This window comes from Martes martes (assembly GCF_963455335.1).
Source record: "Martes martes genome assembly, chromosome: 15".
Lineage (NCBI taxonomy): Eukaryota > Metazoa > Chordata > Mammalia > Carnivora > Mustelidae > Martes > Martes martes.
The window spans coordinates 18,296,166-18,318,506 of NC_137903.1; the positions used below are offsets into that span (position 1 = coordinate 18,296,166).

Below are 22,341 nucleotides of genomic sequence, written 5' to 3' on the forward strand. Positions count from 1 at the left end.
GTTTAGATTTGTTTCTAGCTAACCTTCCTTCTGGTTTGAAGTAATTTTACTTCAGCTCAATAAAAGGTACTACCTCAGACTTGATCTTTTTGTGTTTGCTTTGAGAAACCTACATGAAGTCTTCCTGCTGGGTTTAATAGAACAAAGAACAACCACAACAAAATGACCTTCCTTTTCTCCTGTATTCTTTTGTCACATCAATGTTCTTTTGTGCTGTTCTATTTGTTGCTGTGTGAAGTGCATCTGGGTTGTGAGATAGGGGATTTTGATTGCAATTGGCATTGATTTTTGAAATGTATTCACTCACTTTATAACTCATAGTGGCTGTCTCAAATGAAGTGCTTCAAAGTTTTTCCTTGTTTGTTTTCTCTTTTCTTTCTTTCTTTTTTTCTTTTTTTCCGTGTCACGGCTTTAAGGGGTTTATATTTTGGTATACTTAGTTTTGTTGATTGAGTCATAATACCATTTGCTTTTAGAACATAGTATCTTACCTTAATGTTCAAGGAAAAGCACTCTAGGTTTCAGTCAAGACCTGTGTGTCTGTGTGCATGTGTGTGTATACGTTTACACATGTACAAACATATGTATGCAAGGAATACATGTAATGATATAATAATGAAAGGATATGAAGAAGGATATTTTGTATTTTTTTGTACTTACCATGAAGATTATAAAACATAAATGAGGATTTAAGATTGCACACTGCCTCTACATGGTGCTATCAAATTAAGCATTGGATTAAATTTGTCATTAAAACAATCCAAATGAGATTTTTCCCCACGAAATTGAGCAAATTTGTAAGATATACTTGATCTTTATTCTTTAGATGGTTTAGTTTAATATTTAGTTTAATGTAATAAACATCAAATTATTTTCTATTAGTTTTATCATTTAAAATGGAAAAGAGCATAGGACAAATACTATCTTATATACATATTTACTAGTGACAGTTTTAACATAATCAATTACATCTACACCCATTGAAGCCTCCAATATCATTTGTATGAAAACTGACATAAGACTTTCATGTCATCTGAAAAAAAAACTTTGATTTATTTCTCTTTCATGTATACACTATAATGTTCTTTATAAAGAGATTTGAAACTGTATTCCACTCTAAGTCAGACCTATCATCCCTATATCACAGCGTTTACCTCTGGCTTCAACATCTTAAAGGGGGAATGTTCAGAGAGACAGACTCATGGATAACAGTAATTCTTCTGCTTTGATATAATAAAACCACCACACCATTCCAAAGGTGGGTGATGTTCAACTTCCTATTTATTTTGGTAAGTAAACATGTATCCATTTCTTCCACAGTATAAGTAAAATTGATTCAAAGTGCTCAAGAAGAAATGAGACTGATTCTCACCTCTGATTTAAATATACTTAAGAATTGAAAGTGCATCCGTTCGAAGAATTTGATTGTCAATAACATTATAAGATTTGTAAAAAATATTAGTGTCCTGGGATCTGGATTGATTCTCAGTTTGTGGTCCATATATAAACCACTGATGGTTAATATGATATCAACAAATAAGCAGTTTATTCCTTGTACTCCATAACATTTTTCTTTCTGAAATGTAACAATTCATCACCACAGGAAATATTGCATTTAATGGCACTCTCCACCTCATGCAAAATATTGGGATGAAAATCTCAGAGCTCTTTTTCTTTGGGAAAAGAAGCATGAGGAGTGTTTTAGTAAATGAATTAACATTTAACTTGTAGGACCATTTCAAGTTATACCTGTGTAGAAATGGCATAGTATAACCTCTATGTCTTTCTGAGAAAGTATTTAAAATGATTATTTGTCAGAAATTGGCAACTAGTGCCTAGAAAATGTCTGAGATGTTGAGAAAACAAAGATCTAAAAACATTTTAAGCTTAAGGTAATTATTGTTGTTGTTGCTGTTATTTTGTGGCGATTGAGGTGACTATACTACAACTGATGGCAACTCTGAAAACTGTAAGAATTGGACTAAAAATGATGGTACAGTATACAGCTTTCCAACTGTATACTTTGAGATTTAATGTTATAACAGGTATTTTAGGAAGTAAACAATTTTGTTCTGAAAAATCCTTATTTAAAAAAATCTATTTTGGAGTGCCTGAGTGACTCAGTTGGTTGAGCGTCCAACTCTTGGTTTTGGCTCAGATCAGGATCTCAGATCCTGAGATTGAGCCCCAGGATGGGCTCCACACTCAACATGGGGTCAGCTTGTCCCTCTCCATCTCCCTCTGCTCCTCCCCATGCTCTCTCTCTCTCAAATAAATAAATAAAATCTGTAAAAAAAAAAAAATCTATTTTAATTTTAGGACATTTTAGAGTATTCAACATGCATATAGACTTTGTAGATTTCCAAGTAGAATTTATAGTAGCTACAGTTTCCATATTTGTTTACCCATGACTTCTTTTTAAAAAATATGTGTTTATCTATTTATTTTAGAAAGCAAACATGAATGTCTCACAAGATGCAAGTTATTTAGTGAATAACTAAATATTCATGAAGGATTATTACCAACTCCTTAGTGAAGAGAAAATGAGGACTGATAGCAAAGCCCTTCAACCACTCTCTGTGGCATAAACCTGTGGTTGCTGTCAAATAAGGAGCTAATTCTGATTGTTTAAACAAAGTGGTACTACTCCAAATAGTGCTGGCAAAGGGGCTTCTTAATCTTGAATATTACAGATCTTATGACTTTATTTCCAAGATTTTTCTGGCAGAACTCTTTTTCTTTCAAACAAGTTAGTGTTAAGTGTTAAAAGTCCTCTCTCAATATAGCTGTCTACATTGTTACTGTTCAAAAATCTGATTATTTGAGCCGGCAACTCCATTGAGTTACCACAGGGGAAAACCGTGTTGGGAATGACATTCTTAATCTTTCTTAGGAAAGTGTTGTGATGTCAAGAAAATAGAGTAGGAGGTACCGAAATGACATTTGCAAGGTGAACAACATGGAAAACAAAGAGGAATAAATCTCACTCAAGACTCAATTTTCTTTGTTTATTGACTTCCTTTTCCTCAGATGGGAGAATAAACTAATTTAAAGTCAAAGAAAGACAAGAGTGTAAGATTTTTACTTAATGTAATGAGCTGCTGACCTGTTTGCACTATTCTCACACACATCCTAATATACATACACACTTAAGATCACAGAATTTCCAAGAGGAGCAAAGACCCTTGATTTTGTTAATATTTTCAAAAGCAGCTATCTAAAGTCTTGAATGTGGACCTCATTCCAAAAGTTGTGGGTTGCAGACAGCATACACTCAACAAAATGTCAAGGTGACAAGGTCTTTGATTGTTCCACATAATCTTTTATACATGAGAGAAAGAAAAAAAAAAAAAAAAGCACGGCACTATAATCTGACAGATTTTCATTTTAATGTATTTTTTTAAACTCTATCTAAAATGGTCCAAGTGGGGGTACTGAGATGGCGAGAAAGAAACTGATTTAAAAAGAACAAATAATTTTTATGTCTAAATATGACTTAGTTTTAAAATAGTTATTTTCAGCTAGCAGTTATCCAAACCTAATAAATTGAAAGAGCATTAGCTGAAGGTCAAAGTAAGAATATTAGTGAAAAGACAGGGGCATTTTAGAGCCATGAGAGATGAAGTATAAGCTACACCAAGAATTAGATAAGGGGAAGTGACCTGACTTGCAATGATGCAGACGGAGCTAGAGTGTATTATGCTAAGCAAAATAAGTCAGTCAGAGAAAGACAAATACTGTATGATTTCACTCCTATGTGGAATTCAAGAAACAAAACAGATGAGCATAAGGGAAGAGGAAAAAAAAAAGTGAGGGAGGAAAAACATAAGAGACTCAACTAGAGAGAACAAACTGAAGGTTGCTGGATGGGAGGTGGGTGGGGGATGGGCTAAATGGGTGATGGGCATTAAGGAGGGACTACTTGTGATGAGCCCTGGGTGTCAAATGCTAAGTGATGAATCCCTCCATTCTGCACCTGAAATTAGTATCACATTGTATGTTAACGAACTGGACTTTAAATTAAAAAAACGTGAAACAATTAAAAAAAAAAGACAGCATGAAAGAAAAGACAAATTTGCCAATTTTGAAATTTGTGAAGTGTCCCCATACCAAGAAGAAGGTGGGACACACCCACTCTCTCTCTCACTCTGTCTCTCTCTCTTTTTTTTTTCTTTTTTCTTTCCTCTGAAAATTTCGATCCCTGGATTCCCTGAATCAGAATCCAGGATACTATGTGTTATTCTGTACAAGTAAAAATGAATATGTTTCTTATAGTGTTTATATTATTATCTTTAAGATTAATTTTATTTTGACTATGAAACATATGAAAGTACATTTTGAAGAAAACTTATTAATATATTAGAAACTCCTACACAAAAGTAATAATGTTTTCTGTTTTGGAAAGTTAAATAATAATTATTTAATCACTCCCATGTGTTGAGTATTTTATAATTATTATCTATATATTTTACATTTCTCAGTCACACACTGAAGATATCTAAATATTAATTCTTTAAATATACTGCTAATTATTCCTTAGCATGTGCCTGGGGCTCATCATGGAGTGGCTGAAGCACAAAAAAATTATACAAAAATTCTTTTGTAACATAGAAATGTAAGGAAAATTAATATCCTGCCTTTTCCCTACAGTTTCATATAAAATTGTTCTCAGCAAAAAATCCCTTGTATTAATCATATAAATGCCATTTTTAATTAAATCACAGATTCCACAATATTAAAGGACTTGGAGGCCATTCAGTAAAGCCCTTTTGTTATTAGGATGCAAGTTTGGCTGCAGTAACATAAGCCAGATAATACTGGCTCAGAAAAAAATGCAGTTTTATTCCTCTCTCAATAACAGTACAAACATCAACAGTTCAGGACTGATTTGGTAGTTTCAAAAAGATTGGATTTTACTATCTTTCTTTCTTTCTTTTCTTTTCTTCACAAATAGGCAGAGAGAGAGGGGGAAACAGGCTCCCTGCTAAACAGAGAGCCTGATGCAGGGCTTGATTCCAGGACCCTGAGATCATGACCTGAGCCAAAGGCAGAGATTTAACCTACTGAGCCATCAGGCACCCCTGGGTCTTACTATCCTTAACAAGTTTCTTCATGTCATCACTTTTAATTCAAACCCATCACATTTTCATTTTATCCAGGGGGAAGAAAAGAAGTAGATGTCATCCATTCCTCTTCCTTTAAGAATACAGTTTAGAAGTTTCATGTATTCCTTCCACTTCTGTTTGACTAGAATTATCCACCCTTGGTTCAAGAAAACCCAGGGGGCGTGGTGTAGCATGAGTTCCGCTAAAACCAGGGGCTGTGTTAGTGAAGAAAGAGAAGGAAAGGAAGAAGATAAAGAGAAAGGAAAGGAAGAGGACAGAAACCCCCTATTATAGCCCCCCAATTTGTCTGGGGTCTGTTCGGTCCTTTAGAGGAGTTGAAATTGATCTAGGGCAGCGTTATTGGGGTGGTTCACATAGATCTCACTCTGGGTATGTGGGAGGCAAGCAAGTGGAGGTAAGATCCTATCAGAGGGTACACAAGGTGAAAACTAGTTCATAGAAATCCTAAGACATTATTTTTCTTTTGCATGTGTTGACATTTGCATTGATGCGAAAAGCAGTGGTGGATAAACTATTGCTGGAGATTTAGCACGAAGCAAAGCCGTGGCTGTGCTAGTAGGCATATAGCATTTTCCGCCACATACTTGTAGAACAAAAAGAAAGCAAGTTTCAGTTAGAAATGTTCCTGGTGAAGCGGTATAAAAAAGTTTATTGTGTCTCAATTTTAGTACAAATCCATATGTCAGAACAAAATGGGAATATGAATAAAGTACTTGTGTTACACACTGAACTATAATGGTTGCCTTGAGGCAAAACACCTGTGCAATTGTTTCAGTTGCAAGCTGAGGTAAGCACTTTTTTCATGGCAAACCATTTTTACTTGAAAGAATAATTGACGAACTAGTTTATCCAGACTCAGATACTTGGCAGATCCATTGTCAAAACCAAAAGAAACAAACCTATCACTTCTAGTCAAACCACTGACATATTTAATATCAGTGTTAAAAGTATAGTTTTCAAGTGGAAATTAGATATTTGGAAAACTTGTAACTGCAACAGTGAGAGTGACGGCTTCCAATAAATAAAGACTTTTCTCATGAACGCAATGAGGATATTAAGGAATGAAGTTTTGTGTTATTTTATAATGATATGTTGTCAACATTTGGAAGATCTTCAAAACGGAGTGCATCAATATTTTCCAAATGACGGACACATGATTTCATATGCATGGTTAAAGATCCATTTTAAAGTTCAAGATAGACAAAATAATTTGATGTAAGAGATGTCAAAATGTTAATCACATTGTTTTCGATTCCAAATTACATATAACTTTTTAAAAATCTATCACTTGTTGAGTTTTTGGTGCAGTATAAAGAGTAATATCCATAATTATCTGAAAAAGCTATTACAATACTCACTTCTCCAATAAATCTGTGTGAGATTACAAAATTACAATTTGCAACCAATTGCATAGAGACACAGCCATGAAAATTTAGCTATCCTCTCTTTAGTCAAATATTAAACAATTCTGCAGAGATCACTCAGCTTTAAATGTTATATATATTAACATGCAATGATCATACTTACTGTTCTTTGTAATTGTATTAATAAATACATTTTTTAAAATTTCTATTTCAATTTTTACTATAGTAAATATGTGCGTGTATGTGTATATGCATATATATATATATGTATGTGTACATATGTGCATATATATATACATATATGTATATATACATATATATATATACACAGGGATTTCTCTCTCTCATACACAAAGACTCTTTGAATTTCCCCATAATTTTTAAGAGTATAAGGGGGTCCTGAGACCAAGTAGTTCGACATCTGCCGGTCAAAGTCATAGAAGTTTGAGCTACAGGATTTGCTATTAAGATGACAGAAAAGCTTCACTGAAGGCATATAAAGCAGCAGAATGTTTTATGTACATGTCACCTGGATATCATATCTGATACTAGGAAGTAGGAACACTTTGTCACTCAATTTTGCTTTTCTTCTTTTGAGGATAAAGGGGGAGTGTTGATAGGATAAAACATGTAAGTAAAAACGAAAATTGCCCTAAGAAAATTATAAAGACTTTTAATTCTGATTCTCCTCCTATTTTAAGCAATGTTAACTTGGGAAGGGTGTTGTCTGAACCAGTATATTAGTATACTGTGGATAATGTAATTGAAATAATGAATTCGGATAAGTGTTCTTACATCATTGTTGTTTTCTTTCTCCAAAGACCAGTGCAAGGACCTGGGATGTTTCTCTTGACATACTAGCAATGGATTGTGATCTCAGGAAGCATTGTGTAACTAAATTTGCTATTATCTAATTTTTGTAACGATGTGTTTGACTGTCAAAATTTTGTAGTCTAAAATCAACTACAAGCAATTGGCCAACCTAAGGACTTACATTACAGATCCATTCCTTAAATATTACAGAATTCATTGATTCTTTGATACCAACTAATTCTTTAAATTCTGTACCACCATTACCAATCCCTAGTTTAAAATCATGGTTTTCATTACATATTTGAAGTCACCAAGACACTTGAAAATATACATTTATAAAAACTTAGTTCAAATTGATTATTGAATATGATAAGAAAATCAGAAAAAAATCAGAAACAGAAAAAAGTAAATGACTATGAAATAAATTTTATGATAAATGCCATTTAAAACAATATAGAGAAAAGAGTTATTTGATTAAACAACATTTTAAAACAGAATTTTTTTCATCTACTATAAAGTAATTAGTCTGAATTTTTAGCAAATACAGGCTTTTAGGAGTAAATGTTCAAGCTGTTGTGCACATAGCACAACTAAAAGGAAACTATGAGTCAAGTTACTAGCTGGGGAGTGGGAGATGAGGGTAGAGTAGTGCATGGCTGGAATTTGAGCTCAAATAGCCACAAACATTGTGGAAAGTAAGTAGGAGGAGTACTGAGCTCTCAACTCCATATTTCCCAAACAAGAAAGAGGATTTTTCTTAATTCATTGTATAGTGTGACTCTTCAAGATTGAAATATAAAGGTCATTAAAATGACCTAGATGAAATACACTTCCACCTAGACTTTCCTCTTTTTAGTCAAGGTATAGTACCTATAATCTTATAATTATTCTTGTCCAAGCTAGCAAAAGCTACTTATGTATAAATGTCTTTTCTAAGCATGTTTAATCTATGCTATCTAGGAATAACTGTAGCATCATATATGAATTATTTTATCTCACCAAATTTTGTCTCTCTTCATTATTAGAGAAACAACAAAATCTTTTTTCCCCCCAGATTATATATTTTAATCCAAGATAAGGATTATAATCTCTGTCAGCTTTTCTTGAATGAATGAAATTACTTATAGACATGTCCTGTAATGACTTAAAATTATTTTCACTTCTATAATTCTACTGTTCATAAATTAGGAAGTTGCAGTTTATCTTCACATATTTCCATTTGGTTCCTGTGCCAAGTAAAATTTGATTTTTCCTCAATGTTTAATAGCTATATTTACCTTATATTGTTGCTTTTAATGTTCTATATTTATTAGTTTCTTTATTAGTTTTGTAATGCACCATTAAAACTTGGCAACAACTTACACTTTTTCATTGTCCTCGTCCCTGGGCCAATATTCTCTCAAAATGCCTATCTCAACATTGTGTAATAATGTTACACATTGTGTAACAAAACATTATGTAATAATGGTGCATTGGAAGATTGTCTACATACTGTAATAACACTGGACTTTGACAAAACTGACTGTAAAAATAAAGAGAAACCCAAACATATTTATAGCAAAAGAGTTTGAAGTACTTCTCTATCTCAAATAAACTTTATGGCAGCTAGAAGATATTTATTACCATGGACAAATCACATTTTTATACTTCATTTTTATTGCTTTCAGGACATACTCAAAATGGATCCAGGTTTTTATTAGATTTTATATCTATTCAAAATTTCCCCTATTATTATAAGTGAAGGGAACTAATTTGAGTTAGTTTATGGTATAACAGAATATCATTGCAAGGATAAATCAGATATCACATATTATTGTAAGTATGAAAAAAAAAAAGAGAAAAAAATCTGTTATGGGCAATCCTCTAATGCATTAAAAAAGAAAGCTGGCTGAATGTGGGGACGTACTATAGATTAGCAAGAAGTTGTAAACTGGTTTTCTAAGAACACCAAATCACTCTGCATAACAAAAATATAGAAAGATTTCAGTAAAGAGGGGTTATATTGAATAAATGAAGGTCAATAAAGAGGGAGGGTTAAAAGAAAAAAAATGTCTGGATATTCAGCAAAGGAGAAAGGGAAATAAGAAAATAGGCTGCAAAGAGATGAAAAGACATTGAAGAGAAAAGCAAATATGATTTAAAGGATTTTTGCACATTATTCCTGCATGCCAGATATAAATACTATTCTCATTTTCACTTTGAAAATATTAAAATTTCTATTTTCCTTGCATGTGTTACAGAGTTGTAAATACTTGGTGACACATATGGGACAGAAAGAGTCATATTTCATTCAGAAATTAAAAAAGTTGTATAACAAAGTCTCAGAGACAGAAATGTACTGGATTTAGAGGTCAAGTGGAAATAAGGGTTTGAATGATACTTGAATTCTCTGTCCCAGATTGAGTCTACATGCCAACTTCACTGTCATCCACCACAGACAGGATTTCTGCAAAAGAGATGGTTAGCTACCCCTCTCACCCCCATATCCCAAGGTCTTACTGATAGGTAGAGACGGGCCCTTTCAGCTATGGTCTGAATGTTTGTGTTCTCTCCAAATTCTCATGTTGGAATCTTAACCTCCCAGATGATGGTATTATGAGTTGGGGACTTTGGGAGGTGTTTCAGTCATCAGGATAAAGCCATTGTGAATGGGATTAGTTTTTATTTTATTTTTTTAAAGATTTTATTTATCTATTTATTTATTTGGGAGAGAAAGAATGACAAAGATAGCAACAGAAAGCATCAGTAGGAAGGAGGGAGAAGCATGCCTCCCACTGAGCGGGGAGCCCCATCTGGGGCTTGATCCTAGGACCCTGGGATCATGACCTGAGTTGAAGGCAGGCATTTAACCAATTGAGCCACCCAAGGCACCCCATGGGATTAGTATTCTTATGAATAAAACTCCAAAGAGATATCTCATCCCCCCATGATGTGAAGACATACCTAGAAATTAGCAGTTTGCAGCGCTGAAGAGGGAAAGCCTTTACCAGAGTCCTACCATGTTGGCACCTTAACTGGGACTTCCAGCCTCCAGAACTGTGAGCTATTTATAAGCCACTACTTCTGGGTATTTTGTTAGGACAACTAACTAATCCACTGTTTCATGTCCATTTGAAAGAATGAGGGAAGGAATTCACCTGCTTAATGGCAAAACAAACAGAACATGATATGCAAATTGTAACAGGCGATCCGTTTATATAGACCAGGAAACATTTTATATAAAATGACAACTCACTGCCCTATGATTCTAGAAGTTGAACTAAAATATTAGAAAACATATCACAGAGCATTTATCAAATATCTAGTGAGCACTTGTTACCCTTGGATTTGAGAGCTGTCTAGGAACTCCAGCAGATAACCAAACATTCAGATCTTCTATAAACTGCCTGAATCTCATATTTTCAGAGTGTTCCAGTGGTCAGGTCAATCCTTCCCAAACACATTAACAGCTATAGTTCATTTCAGCCATTCAGACTTATTTTATCCTCTCTTACCCAAAGATACTGTTAAATCTTCAAACTCGTTTTTGTTTCTCGTGTTCATTTTTGTTTTTGTTTTTTGTTCTTCCCCTTAGTTCATGATCATAGTATCATTCCGAATTGTACTAGAATTAGAGATCAGGAGTAGAGGGAGGGAAAAATGGAATGTTGACTGACTTTATGAAATAATCCAACTCCATATTTGTATATCAATTTGAAATGGCATTTGAATTAAAATCATTTTGATCTATAGGGTTTTAGACTATTCCTATGGGTGTTATATTAGTTAAGATACATACATATGTGTATACATAATGTATATATTTATATACATTTTGTATATATTTATATATTTGTGTGTATATTATATAAAAGCCACTGGTGGCTAATAAACAAACATGTATATATATGTATATTTATAACTCATCTATATTACATATAATACATTATATATATCCATACATAGATATTATATATGTGTGTATATACATACATATATACACTAGAGAAATTATTAGTAAAATAGTCAGTATTATTTGATGAACACTCACGATTCAGGATTCAATCTGGTTCGCACACCATATGATGAAAACTAAAGTTATAATATCCTGTATTTGGCACAGCATGTATTCATAACTTTAAAGATTTCAATGATATATGGATTACATACTTTTAAAACACTCAATAACACTTTTAAAGATAGGGTAAATGTTAGAAAATATGTCAGCAAACGTTTGTTCTATGAGGAACCAGACAACAAATGCTGTAGGGTTTCAGGACCATATAACTATGTGGCAACTATCTAGTTCTGCCATTATAGTTGGAAAGTAGCCATTAGACAATATGTAAATGAATGAGTGTGTTTCTTTACATATGGGTATCAAAATGTTAGTTCCATACAGTTCTCATCAACCAAAAAATGCCTTTCTACTTTTGATTTTTTTTAACAATTTGAAATGTAAGGAGCAGTCTTTCCTTAGGGGCTGATACAAAAAAAGGTGGAAGACCAGTTACAGCCCACGTGCCAATTTGTTAAACCCCATTGTTGAGCATATATAGGAAGTGCACGACATAGTTCTCAGATGAGAATAACATGGACCTAAACTTATTTTACCTGTGATGTTAGAGAAGGGATTTTATCGCATCTCATCTTCCACTATTAATGAAGAATAGATAACTTCATAAAAATATTTTAATCAATTCTTAGTGGTTTGCTGTTACCTGCATATATTGGCTCAGGAGAGCCAATTATGCATATCACAAGAATTGGCAAATGCTATAAATTAGGTTTTTTATCCCCCCTGGAAAGGTGGCTGTTAAACTTTTACCCACACACCTTCAATGTACTATTTCTAAGCATCCTTGGCGATTCTGTGAAGAATATAGAACACCACAAAATAATGGAGTTGATAACAGCACAAAATAATGGAGTTGAATTATTTTGTAGGGATTATGTATGAATATTTTTAATAATCGCTTTAATTATTTTCCTTTAATGAAGGGAATATGCCCTTGTTCCCTATCTCAAAAGTTTTAGAATAGCAGCAGAAGTTTACTACCTCAGAGAAGTTAGATTACCACAGGCTTCACAATTTATCCAAGTAAGAATGAGGATTTTAATGTCACATGAATTCATGAAAGTAACAGTCATGACAGTATAAACTTGGTGAGATTAATCTGAGTGAGTATCCTGCTTTATTTCAAGGATGAATTACACTATGCACTGCAAAGAAAAACTTCAACTTACATGTCATTAGAGAGAAAGTGTCAAGAAATCATCTTACTCGTTGAGGTTCATTTTGCAGGTCTCATTTTGTTTGGTTTTCCTGATTGTTCCACATTTTAGACAATACTAAGGGTGTGACGAAGTCAAGAAAAAAGCTGAGAAAAATTCCGTAAAGGAAGGACCAAAAATAAAATCGCAAATGGAAGTGAGTCACAGGTATTGCTTATCTACTTCTTTCAGAAAATTTTGAAAACATACTTCACAAATACCCAACCTTTTTTTTTTTCATTGTATCCTACTAACCGATGGTAGTACCTAGTTTGTTGTTGTTATTGTTCCCTAATGTCATTTTATAACATTCTATTAAAATTGGGGAAAAAAAAAGCAAAACAGAAATAAATCCCACATTCCTAGTAAAAGAAGAACTGTGATGGAAAGAAATTCTAATTCAACAAAATCTTTTATCTAGCAAGAAGTCTGCATTTTGTGTGTGTGTGTAATGAGTGATAGCCAACATAAGAATTGTGCTAAATTAAAAAAAGAGGAAGTTAAGGAAAGCCTCTGGTGATCTCTGACTTACTTAGGTTAAAAGGATTAGAAAACAAATGTTTATTTCTATAGTTTATTAAATTTAGTTCCATTTATTTTTCATTTAGTACCAAATAATGTATCTTTCTTTTATTCTTTTTCTGTCATCTTTATTTTACTCTGCTTATTCATTCTGTATAGATCCAACTTGGATTGTTTCATATTTTCATACTTTTCTTACAAATCCTGTACTTTCATGACATCTTTGTATGTTTAAGTTTTATTTATTTTTACTAGATTTAATGTAGCTCTCATGATATATTTTATCCCACTATCTGCTCATTTCCAGTTTCCATTTCTCCCCTCACCCCTTAAACATACCTTCAGATTCTATGTATTTTCCTTTTTTTTTTTTTTTTTTTTAAGATTTATTTATTTTAGAGACAGAGAGGGAGAGAGAGCACAAGAGGGAGGAAAGAGATTCACAAGCAGACTCTGCCCTGGGCAGCATCCCACTTTAAAATAAATGTACTGGGAAGGGCTTCATCTCACGATCCTGAGATCACAACCTAAGGAGAAACCAAGAGTCGGAGGCTTAACCCTCTGTGCTGCCTAGGCACCCCATATTATATTCCGATCTCACAATTTTACATGCACTGATAATTGCCATGCCGGTTGTTCAAATTTCTCCTGAACTTCAGATGTTTATATCCTGCTCCAGCTGTATTTGTTTTGTTTAAAAACAAACAAGCAAAAAAAGTATTAGTGAAGATGTGGAATGTTTGGAACTGTCACTCATGGCTGGTGGAAATACAAAATGGAGCAACCACCTTTGAAAACATGTTGGCATCACCTCAAAATCTTAACTATAAAGTTATCTTATGATAAACTTTTAACAATTTCACTCTTAGGTATATACCCAAGAAAATAAATAAACGTTTAACAATTTTAACAATTATTTTAAAATAAACTTTTAACAACTTAACTTTTAGGTATATACCCAAGAAAATAAACAACCATATCCACTTTAAAAAAAATGTACACGAATGCTCATAGCAGCATTATTCTTACTAGCACCAAAGCGGAAACAACCCAAACTTCTATCAAAGAATTAATGGATAATACAAGTGTGATGTACCCACACCACTGATACACTCTACAATACAGATAAACCTGAAAGCACTACACTACGTAACAGAAGCCAGTCACAAAAGACCGTGTACTATATGACTCTATTTATATGAAATGTCAAAAATGGGCATATTATTGGGACAAATAGTAGATTAGACAAATTTCTAGAGGCAAATATCCTCTGGCTGAGTGTGCTAGTATGGGGAGGGATTGCTAAATGGTACTAGGTTGCTTTTTGAGACAACAAAATTGTTCTTAAGAGGTGATATTTGCATAAATTTTGAGTATTCTAAAAACCACTGAATTATAAAAATGATGCCAATGATCTATTTTGAAATTGAGATTTTAAAAGATGTATAGACTTCCAGGTTTTTTTTTTTTTCTTCAGTGAAAAAATCTATAATAATAGATTTCTTCTCATATTTAAGCACCAAATCAAAATTCAAGCATTATGTAACAGAGATATTAACACAGATAAAAGTTTGTTTGGTGATATTTTCCTATATTTCCCTTAGCTTTTTATTTTGTTGTGTTTTTTTAAAAATCTGACTTCAAATAAATAAATATAACTTCTCAAAGCAATCGTTGCAAAATCCAAAAACCGTGCTTCACGAAATTAGCTCAGACACAAATATTTTAAGAGTCTGTCATTATTCATATAAATTGTTACACGTTTTTCCAGCAATTTTCAGAGATTCATGTAGAATGAGGTTTATTCACGTTTATTCATGTTATTATGAGCACAGCTCAAAGAAATTGAACTTTAAATTCTTTTATTTGAAAATTATATATTGAGAAATTTCACTGCATGATCCTGCTTACTCCCTATGCTTACAATATAGCTGTAGGGTTTGTGCTTTTCTGTTCACTGTAATACAATTTTTAGTTAACTACCACTTGAAACAGAATGATTTCTTGATTCTGATAATAAAAGAAATGAAAAACAAGGAAGTGTCAGTACTTGGGTTCTCCATTGGATTACTGCTTTGGAAAATACAATTTGTTATTCGGAGACTTAAAAGAAAACACCACGCTATGTATATTACCATATCTGCATTCAGAAAATACAGAGAGCTCACTGTCAAAACAATATCCTTTGTTGTCTATATGCCACCAATGTCTTACCTTTGTCTTGGCAAGCTGATGAGGGGTTGTTTATGACATCTCTTGCTAAGGCTAAAGAGCTTGTGTACAATTTTCTGCGCCTTTAGGAATAGTTGCTTCATGCTGTTCTCCATTTGTTCATAGCGGCGCTGAAAATTAGAATCCATTGTCCACAAATGCATTATGGTAGATGTGTTGAGGAAATAATTCATGGGTAGCCTTTTCATAAAGAACTTGAATTCATCTGGAAAAATGTTAAAATTCCATACTTTAATACAACAATTATTTTCCCTTTTCCCCAAACACATTTAATATGTTAATAGAAAAACAAATACTATTGTTTTGTGTGTAGCAAATTAATAGCAAGTTGGGATTTTTTTGATGCTTTAGAATTGTTTTCTTTTTTATTCCCCTTAAAATAGAACTTTCATGGTAGAAGATAATTAAAATAATTTGCACTAAAACAAATAGTGTGGCCAGAAAGTTGAAGCTGAATTTAATTTTTCCATGTTCTCCTTTCAATGGTATTTGAATGAACTTTCTCCCACAAGTAGTAGTCATTAATCTAGCTTTCATTTTCGGCATTAGTATTAATACTCCTTTCTAGGTTTTTTATATTAAAGAAATATTTTCATTAACTCAGTATAGAAAATGTATGTTCATTACTAAATGATTATATTAATGTTCAAAGAAAAAGAGAAAGCTTTTAAAACAAAAATATACAATAGTCAACCATGCATTCTGGTTAAACAAAAAAAAACAAAATAGTTAAAAACAAATTGTATATCAAAGAGAAAAATTTTTAAAGAATTTAAAGCTCTAATTCTGGCTTTTGTTTTTATGCTGATAATTATCATATCTGAAATTGTTTTCTTTTCAAATGTCTGATTAACCAACAAAGAAACAAAAGTTAATGCTACACTAAAATAAGCAATCATCTCACTGTCTATTAATTATCTAACTACAAAAGGTAGCTGAGACAACAGCCAAAAGATGCAAACAACCCAACTATCCATCCAGAGATGACTATATATACTAATTATGATATACATATAAATGAATATTATTGACTCATAAAAATAAAATGAAGTTCTGATACATGTCACAGCATGAATAAATCTTGAAAATACATAACTGAAATAAGCCAGACCAAAAAAAAAAAAAATAAAGACACATATTGTATGATTCCACTTATATGGAATATCTAAAATAATCATGTTCAATGAGATAAAAAATAGATTAGAGGGGTGCCTGGGTGGCTCAGTGCGTTAAGCGTCTGCCTTCAACTCAGGTCATGATCTCGGGGTCCTGGGATCGAGCTCTGCATTGGGCTATCCACTTAGGGGGGAGCCTGCTTCCCCCTCCCTCTGCCTGCCTTTCTGCCTCCTTGTGATCTCTCTCTCTGTCAAATAAATAAATAAATAAATAAAATCTTAAAAAAAATAGATTAGAATTTACCAGGGGGTAAGGAAAGAGTGAATGCAACATTATTGCATATTAGCTACACAATTTCTGTTTGTGGTGATGAAACCTTTTGGAAAAAAGAATGTGGTGACAATTTTACAGCATTGTTAATGTAACTAATATCACTGAATTATACAGATAAAATGACAAATTTTATGTTATATAATTTTACCTCAATTAAAACATTTTCATACACCAAGAAGAGAGTATAGCCTTTCCCCCACCTCGCCTATTCTTCCAAAGCAAATATGAAGAGGGACTCAAAAAAAAAAAAGCAAAACCAAACCAAACCAAACAAAAAACCCTTTTTATTGCTTTTACTGTTTCTTTAAAACATCAATTTTGTTAAGAATAGCATGTTGCACCCATTTCACTGTAATAGATGACTGAATTTCCTCCCCACAAAAAACAGGAACCCACAACAAGATTTCTAAAGTGTTTTCAGTGGCTAAAGAAGTATTATTTGGCAAGTGAGACAAATGATATTTTAGTCATTATTCTACCCATCAAAAAGTTACATAGTATGCATTAAACCTTAGGCTCTCCTTGCCTTCATTTCTGCCTTTGAAACTGAAGTTTTCAGTGTACATTGTGGATGATAATAATCTCATTTCACTTTAAAATTGTATGATGTTATAAACAGCTTTTTAAATTACCATTTAGTTAAGTTTAAATAGCCAACTCAAAAACAGTTGTTTTAAATGTTCTGTTGCAGCTACTTTTATTTAACTGGAATTGGACAAGGTGTGTCAATAGCCATTTCTTCATGTAGGTTGTGTGTCTAACACAATATTTTAAAACCTCCAAATTATCATTTCTTTATGCCATTCATTTGGGCAAATTACATTAATACATATACATATTTAGAGCAATTAATTTGTATTATTTTATGTATTAGGGCTATTTCAATATTCAGATCCAGACTTTTCATCAATGCTACAAATACGACTTTTTGGCAATTAATAGAAAATTTTATTAATGTATATTGGAGTTATTATTTCATCTAGAGCAAATGAATACAGAGCTCTGGCATCTTTTGGACATTTATGGTATCAACTTTTACCAGAAGAAGAAGGAAAAAATAAAATAAAAGGAAAAAAATGATTTATGAAGGAAGCTTTTTGAGGATGTATCCATTTGATATGCTGCAAATCTTTTTTTTTTTTTTTTAAGTAAGCAGGGTATAAATAAGAGATGCATTTTAAAATTCCAATTTCACAGTACCCTACATTTCGTTTGGTCCCATATGTCTCTTTTGAGAAATTCCCTCTTTTGAATAAAAGAATTGATGCATGGAAATTGGAAAGCATTTCTTGGATTATTCACAGAGCAGATGTCGCCACTTTGAAAACTAATCATTCATTTCATTGTCATCTTTTACTTGAACACTTTTGATAAGACTTTATTGTTTCATGGCTAGGCATATTTTAATTATTTTCATTGTTTGTTATAGTACTATTCTGAAAGTTTCTAAATTAGTAAATTTTATTCAAATTAAATAATATTTTAAAATGGGATGTATTTTATATTACCAAAGTGTATGTAATAGTATATGTCAGCTGAAAACCATCACTATGTAATTTCTAAGAAACACAGTTTTAACATGGCACTTGAATAATTACTTCATTATGAAGTCATTAAGAGTCACTACTGATAGTCATTCAAAACATTTATTAAACACCTGTTGTGCACAGAGCATACAGATGTTTCAGTCTATGAGAGCGACCATGGATAAACTTTTCATCTTATTTTTTTAAACGGCAAATGATATGAGATAATTTCTGATATCAAAATAACATCTTCCATTTCTGAAATTCATTCTACATAGAAGTCAAGAGAATCTCCAGAAATATTTATCTTTTCTTTTATGCTTGGCAATTAATAAAATCCACTTTTATAGAATGTGAACATGAAATTTGAATGATACAGTAGAATTGTTATATTAGGGATTTACATAACTACAAAAAGAAAATTCAGTGATCAGGGGTGCAAGATAACATTTTATCCTACAGTTGTTGCCAAAAGCCATATTGAAGATAAAGTACTATTGCTTTTCAAATGGCAAGTAAGCAATGACTAGCCATACTTTTAGGGGTGAATAAATTTGTAAAAGAAAACAAATTAATGTTATATAAAAATAACCCAGAAAAACTAAATTTAATTTCTAGGTTATTAGAAAGACACTAATCTGGAAATACCTGTTAAGTATGTACCAACTGAGTACTTTTGCTCAGCATGGTCTTGAGGACTACGGAGAAAAAAAATAATACAGCAACAATAATAATAAACATCCTCTTGCTTGCAGGAATTTATAGTCAATTCGTCTTAACAAAACAAATTCACACGAAGCAAAGAATAATGTAGAGAAAAATGCACGATGTGAATGAATTCTGCAGAGGCAAAGAGAATTAGGCTAGGTGACTCTTTTCCAATAAGTTATAGAAGACTAGAGAGCCATCATCTTGACTTTCTATACTGCTACTGCTTCTCTATTAAAAATGAAGTATTTTTTTTTTAAATAGTTCAACAAGTTTTGATCCTTCTTTCTCCTTTCCCTTGATAGTAACTCTAGTTAACACCCAACATTTAATTAGCTAATTTTGGAACTAATTTGTTCTCGCCCATCCCTATCTCCCTTTGTCTCTCTCATTAGTTCTTACTTTGACAGGAACTCTTTTAAGTGCTTTAAATATTAATTATTAATCCCTCTAATAATCCTTCATGTAAATTTTATTGACTTTATTATGTTTGTAGAATACAGATGACCTTTACTTTCTTGCCTCTAATGTTAGCAAAAATTTTTATTAACAACTAAGGCATTAACATATTGATCTTATGTATTTATATGTTTGTACTCTATTCTCATGCTTCACAATTGAATTAAATAGGTAGGGGTAGAAAACTGAAAATTTCATGGTGTAAAATAACCAGTCATAAATAGGTAAACCCTGATTTACGTTTCTGTCTATATTGATTAGCATGAAAATCAATGACCAATATCACTGATTATGTATTTTTAAATATTCAGAATCTCTGTTCAGAACTGATTTAGAATATATTTTCAAAGGTGCTGCGCATTCTTTTTTTTTTTTTTTTTCTTTTGAAGCAGACCTCACACCCAGTGTGGAGCTTGATGCAGGACTTGAACTCATAATCCTGAGATCAAGAAGCTTAACCAATTGAAGCACCCAAGTTCCTCCTAAAGCATTCTAAACTTTTTAGAGCTTTGAGAACATATAATTTACTTCCTCAAAATTGTAGAAAAGTAATCAGGTATTTTTCATTATTATTTAGAAATTTTTTTGAGTTATAAATCCATGAAAATAATCCAGAACAGAATCTGCTTCTATTAGAAAGCAGGACTATGGTTAGGAAGGACTGAGAGAGGAAACTGGTGTTTTTATGAATTCATAGGAATGTGTTAATTGATTAAAATTGAAATAAATATTGTGAATCAATATAAAAAGATAGCCAAAACTACTACTGAATTATCAATGCACTATGTGCATGTCTTATGTGTACAACATTTAAAAAAAGTGATCTTATTTAATTGTTTCTTAATGCAAAAGTAAAATCCTGTTGGTTCACATTTCATGCATTTTTTTTCTGAACAATTAACATATTGAGACAATCAAAGTATCTTTTCAGTAGAAATGACCATGCTTTATGGATGACAATTTTAATTATTCTGAAAGTATAGAAACAGTCTCTTCATCATAATAAAATATTGTATAGTATCTAGCAAAATATGCAGGGAGACAGGGCATCTTAAAATGAAAGAAGGTAACAGACAAAAAAATGTGGGTCAGATATATTCAAAGAATCTATGAAACATTGTTTTTAAACATAATCATCATTTCTGATTTTGTGACACTACCAATCTAATGCCTTCAAACGCATCTCTCCTGCTTATGATTGGGAATGCTGGATTTTCTGAAATAATACATGTTAATAACAACTGCAGTAACACAAATTTCCTATAAGCAATGAGCTAATAAAACAAACACGACTTCCATACCCTGAATGCAGTACTGTACCCCGAACAAATGAAAAAATACATTCTGTTTCTACGGCTGGATTTTAATTTATAAATCTGTTGGTTTAGTCTAAAATAGATTTATCCTTATGTTAAATACTACCTCCAGAGCTGAGAAATAAACATCAAATTACGCCCATCACTTCTTCCAAGTTATTGGAACTTCTTCCAAGTTATTGCCCAACTGGAACACCCTATTAGAAGTTACTTTTTGTTCCTCGAGACCCAGTTTTCTAGAAAATACCATGGATTCTTCTATCTTCTGATTTTCACTAGCAAAGATTTGCCTCAATTAATGGCAAACCTTGACACCATAGAAATTGTGGCCTTAAGTAGGTAACATACGAAATTGAGAAACGAGTGGGGATGTGAGTAGGAAGAGGGCCGATGTGAAAAAAAGTTGAAAGAGAGAAAATCCAGGTCATCAGCATCCTGAATGGCAGAAAGTTCCCAAGGGTGGAAATGAAAATGTGACCCCCGTGGGAGTACAATGAATACAAATTTTGACCCCCTCCATAATTCTGACTGTAATTATTCAGTTTTTACTTTTACAAAGTTTTTTTTTTTTTTTTTTTAATATCCAAACATTTCACAAGGACTATTTGAATGATTTGTATCAGTTTAGAACCTTCCCAACTTCTACAGTGAATCACTGGTATGACTTTGAGGGGCCACATATCAGTGCAAGTCTATTCACACCATTCTGCAAGTCATGGGTATAGAATTTGTACTGAAATTGACAAAATACTATAATGCTGCCTAAGGTAAATGGCAAGCCTGTTCAATAGCTTGTGAACGGCCGATTTTATGAGGCTACAAAGTGATGAGTCCAAAAGGGCATAAATCTAAAACCGACCCTAATTCCCCAGCAGCTGCCTAGAAGTAAGTTGTGTTTTTCCTGCTTTCTTTTTCTCTGAAAGACACAGCACATTTTTATATTAAAATACTTTAATACAGTGAGCCAGGTGATTTGGCTTTCATTGCATTGCCCTGTTTATGAACTCCTTATCCAATGTTTGAGAATTACCCAAGCAGAGCTTTAACTAGAGAACCTTCAAGACTTAGGTCTTGCCTTTCCCAGTGCCCATGCAGAAGAGAGTGGGTACATCCTATAAGCTTTAGGAATCTGTTGTACCCACCCAGATTTCGAATCTTAAGCTGTTGATGCAATAGCAAAGAAGATGCCCAGAGCAATTGCCTTAAGAAGTAGTGGTAAAAAAAAAAAAAAAAAAAAAAAAAAAAAGTAGTGGTTACAGCAGCAACGGTAGTGTCTAGAGCAGTCTAGCATTTATTGCAGTTAGCAGTGATGACCTCACTAAATAAATCTTGTGCAAAACTTCTGGCTTCATCTTGACTATGTGGCATGAGCATGCCTCTCTAAGTCACTTGATGATTCCCAATGCTATGTAATATCCTTTAATGAATTCCTTATCAGATTAGGTTGGCAAGAGCCTGTTTTTCTTACTTGCAGCAAAGAATCTGCCAGACTGAAGTGATTTGGCAATAGCTCTCACGGACAATAGGGACAACATATACTTGGTGTCCTACACTAGCTGAGATAGAGGCTTTT

The 22,341-nt window shown here is 32.7% G+C and overlaps 1 protein-coding gene across 1 annotated transcript in view; it reads right to left on the reverse strand.

The window, feature by feature from the left end:
* The window catches only part of BRINP3 (BMP/retinoic acid inducible neural specific 3), a gene marked incomplete at its 3' end in the record, with an annotated part of 366,859 nt that overhangs the window by 53,579 nt on the left and 290,939 nt on the right, over positions 1–22,341 (reverse strand). Inside the window, exon 6 of the mRNA XM_080825146.1 lies at positions 15,293–15,515. Within this exon, the coding sequence (XP_080681272.1) occupies positions 15,293–15,515 (223 nt within the window). The remainder of the gene's footprint in view (positions 1–15,292; positions 15,516–22,341) is intronic.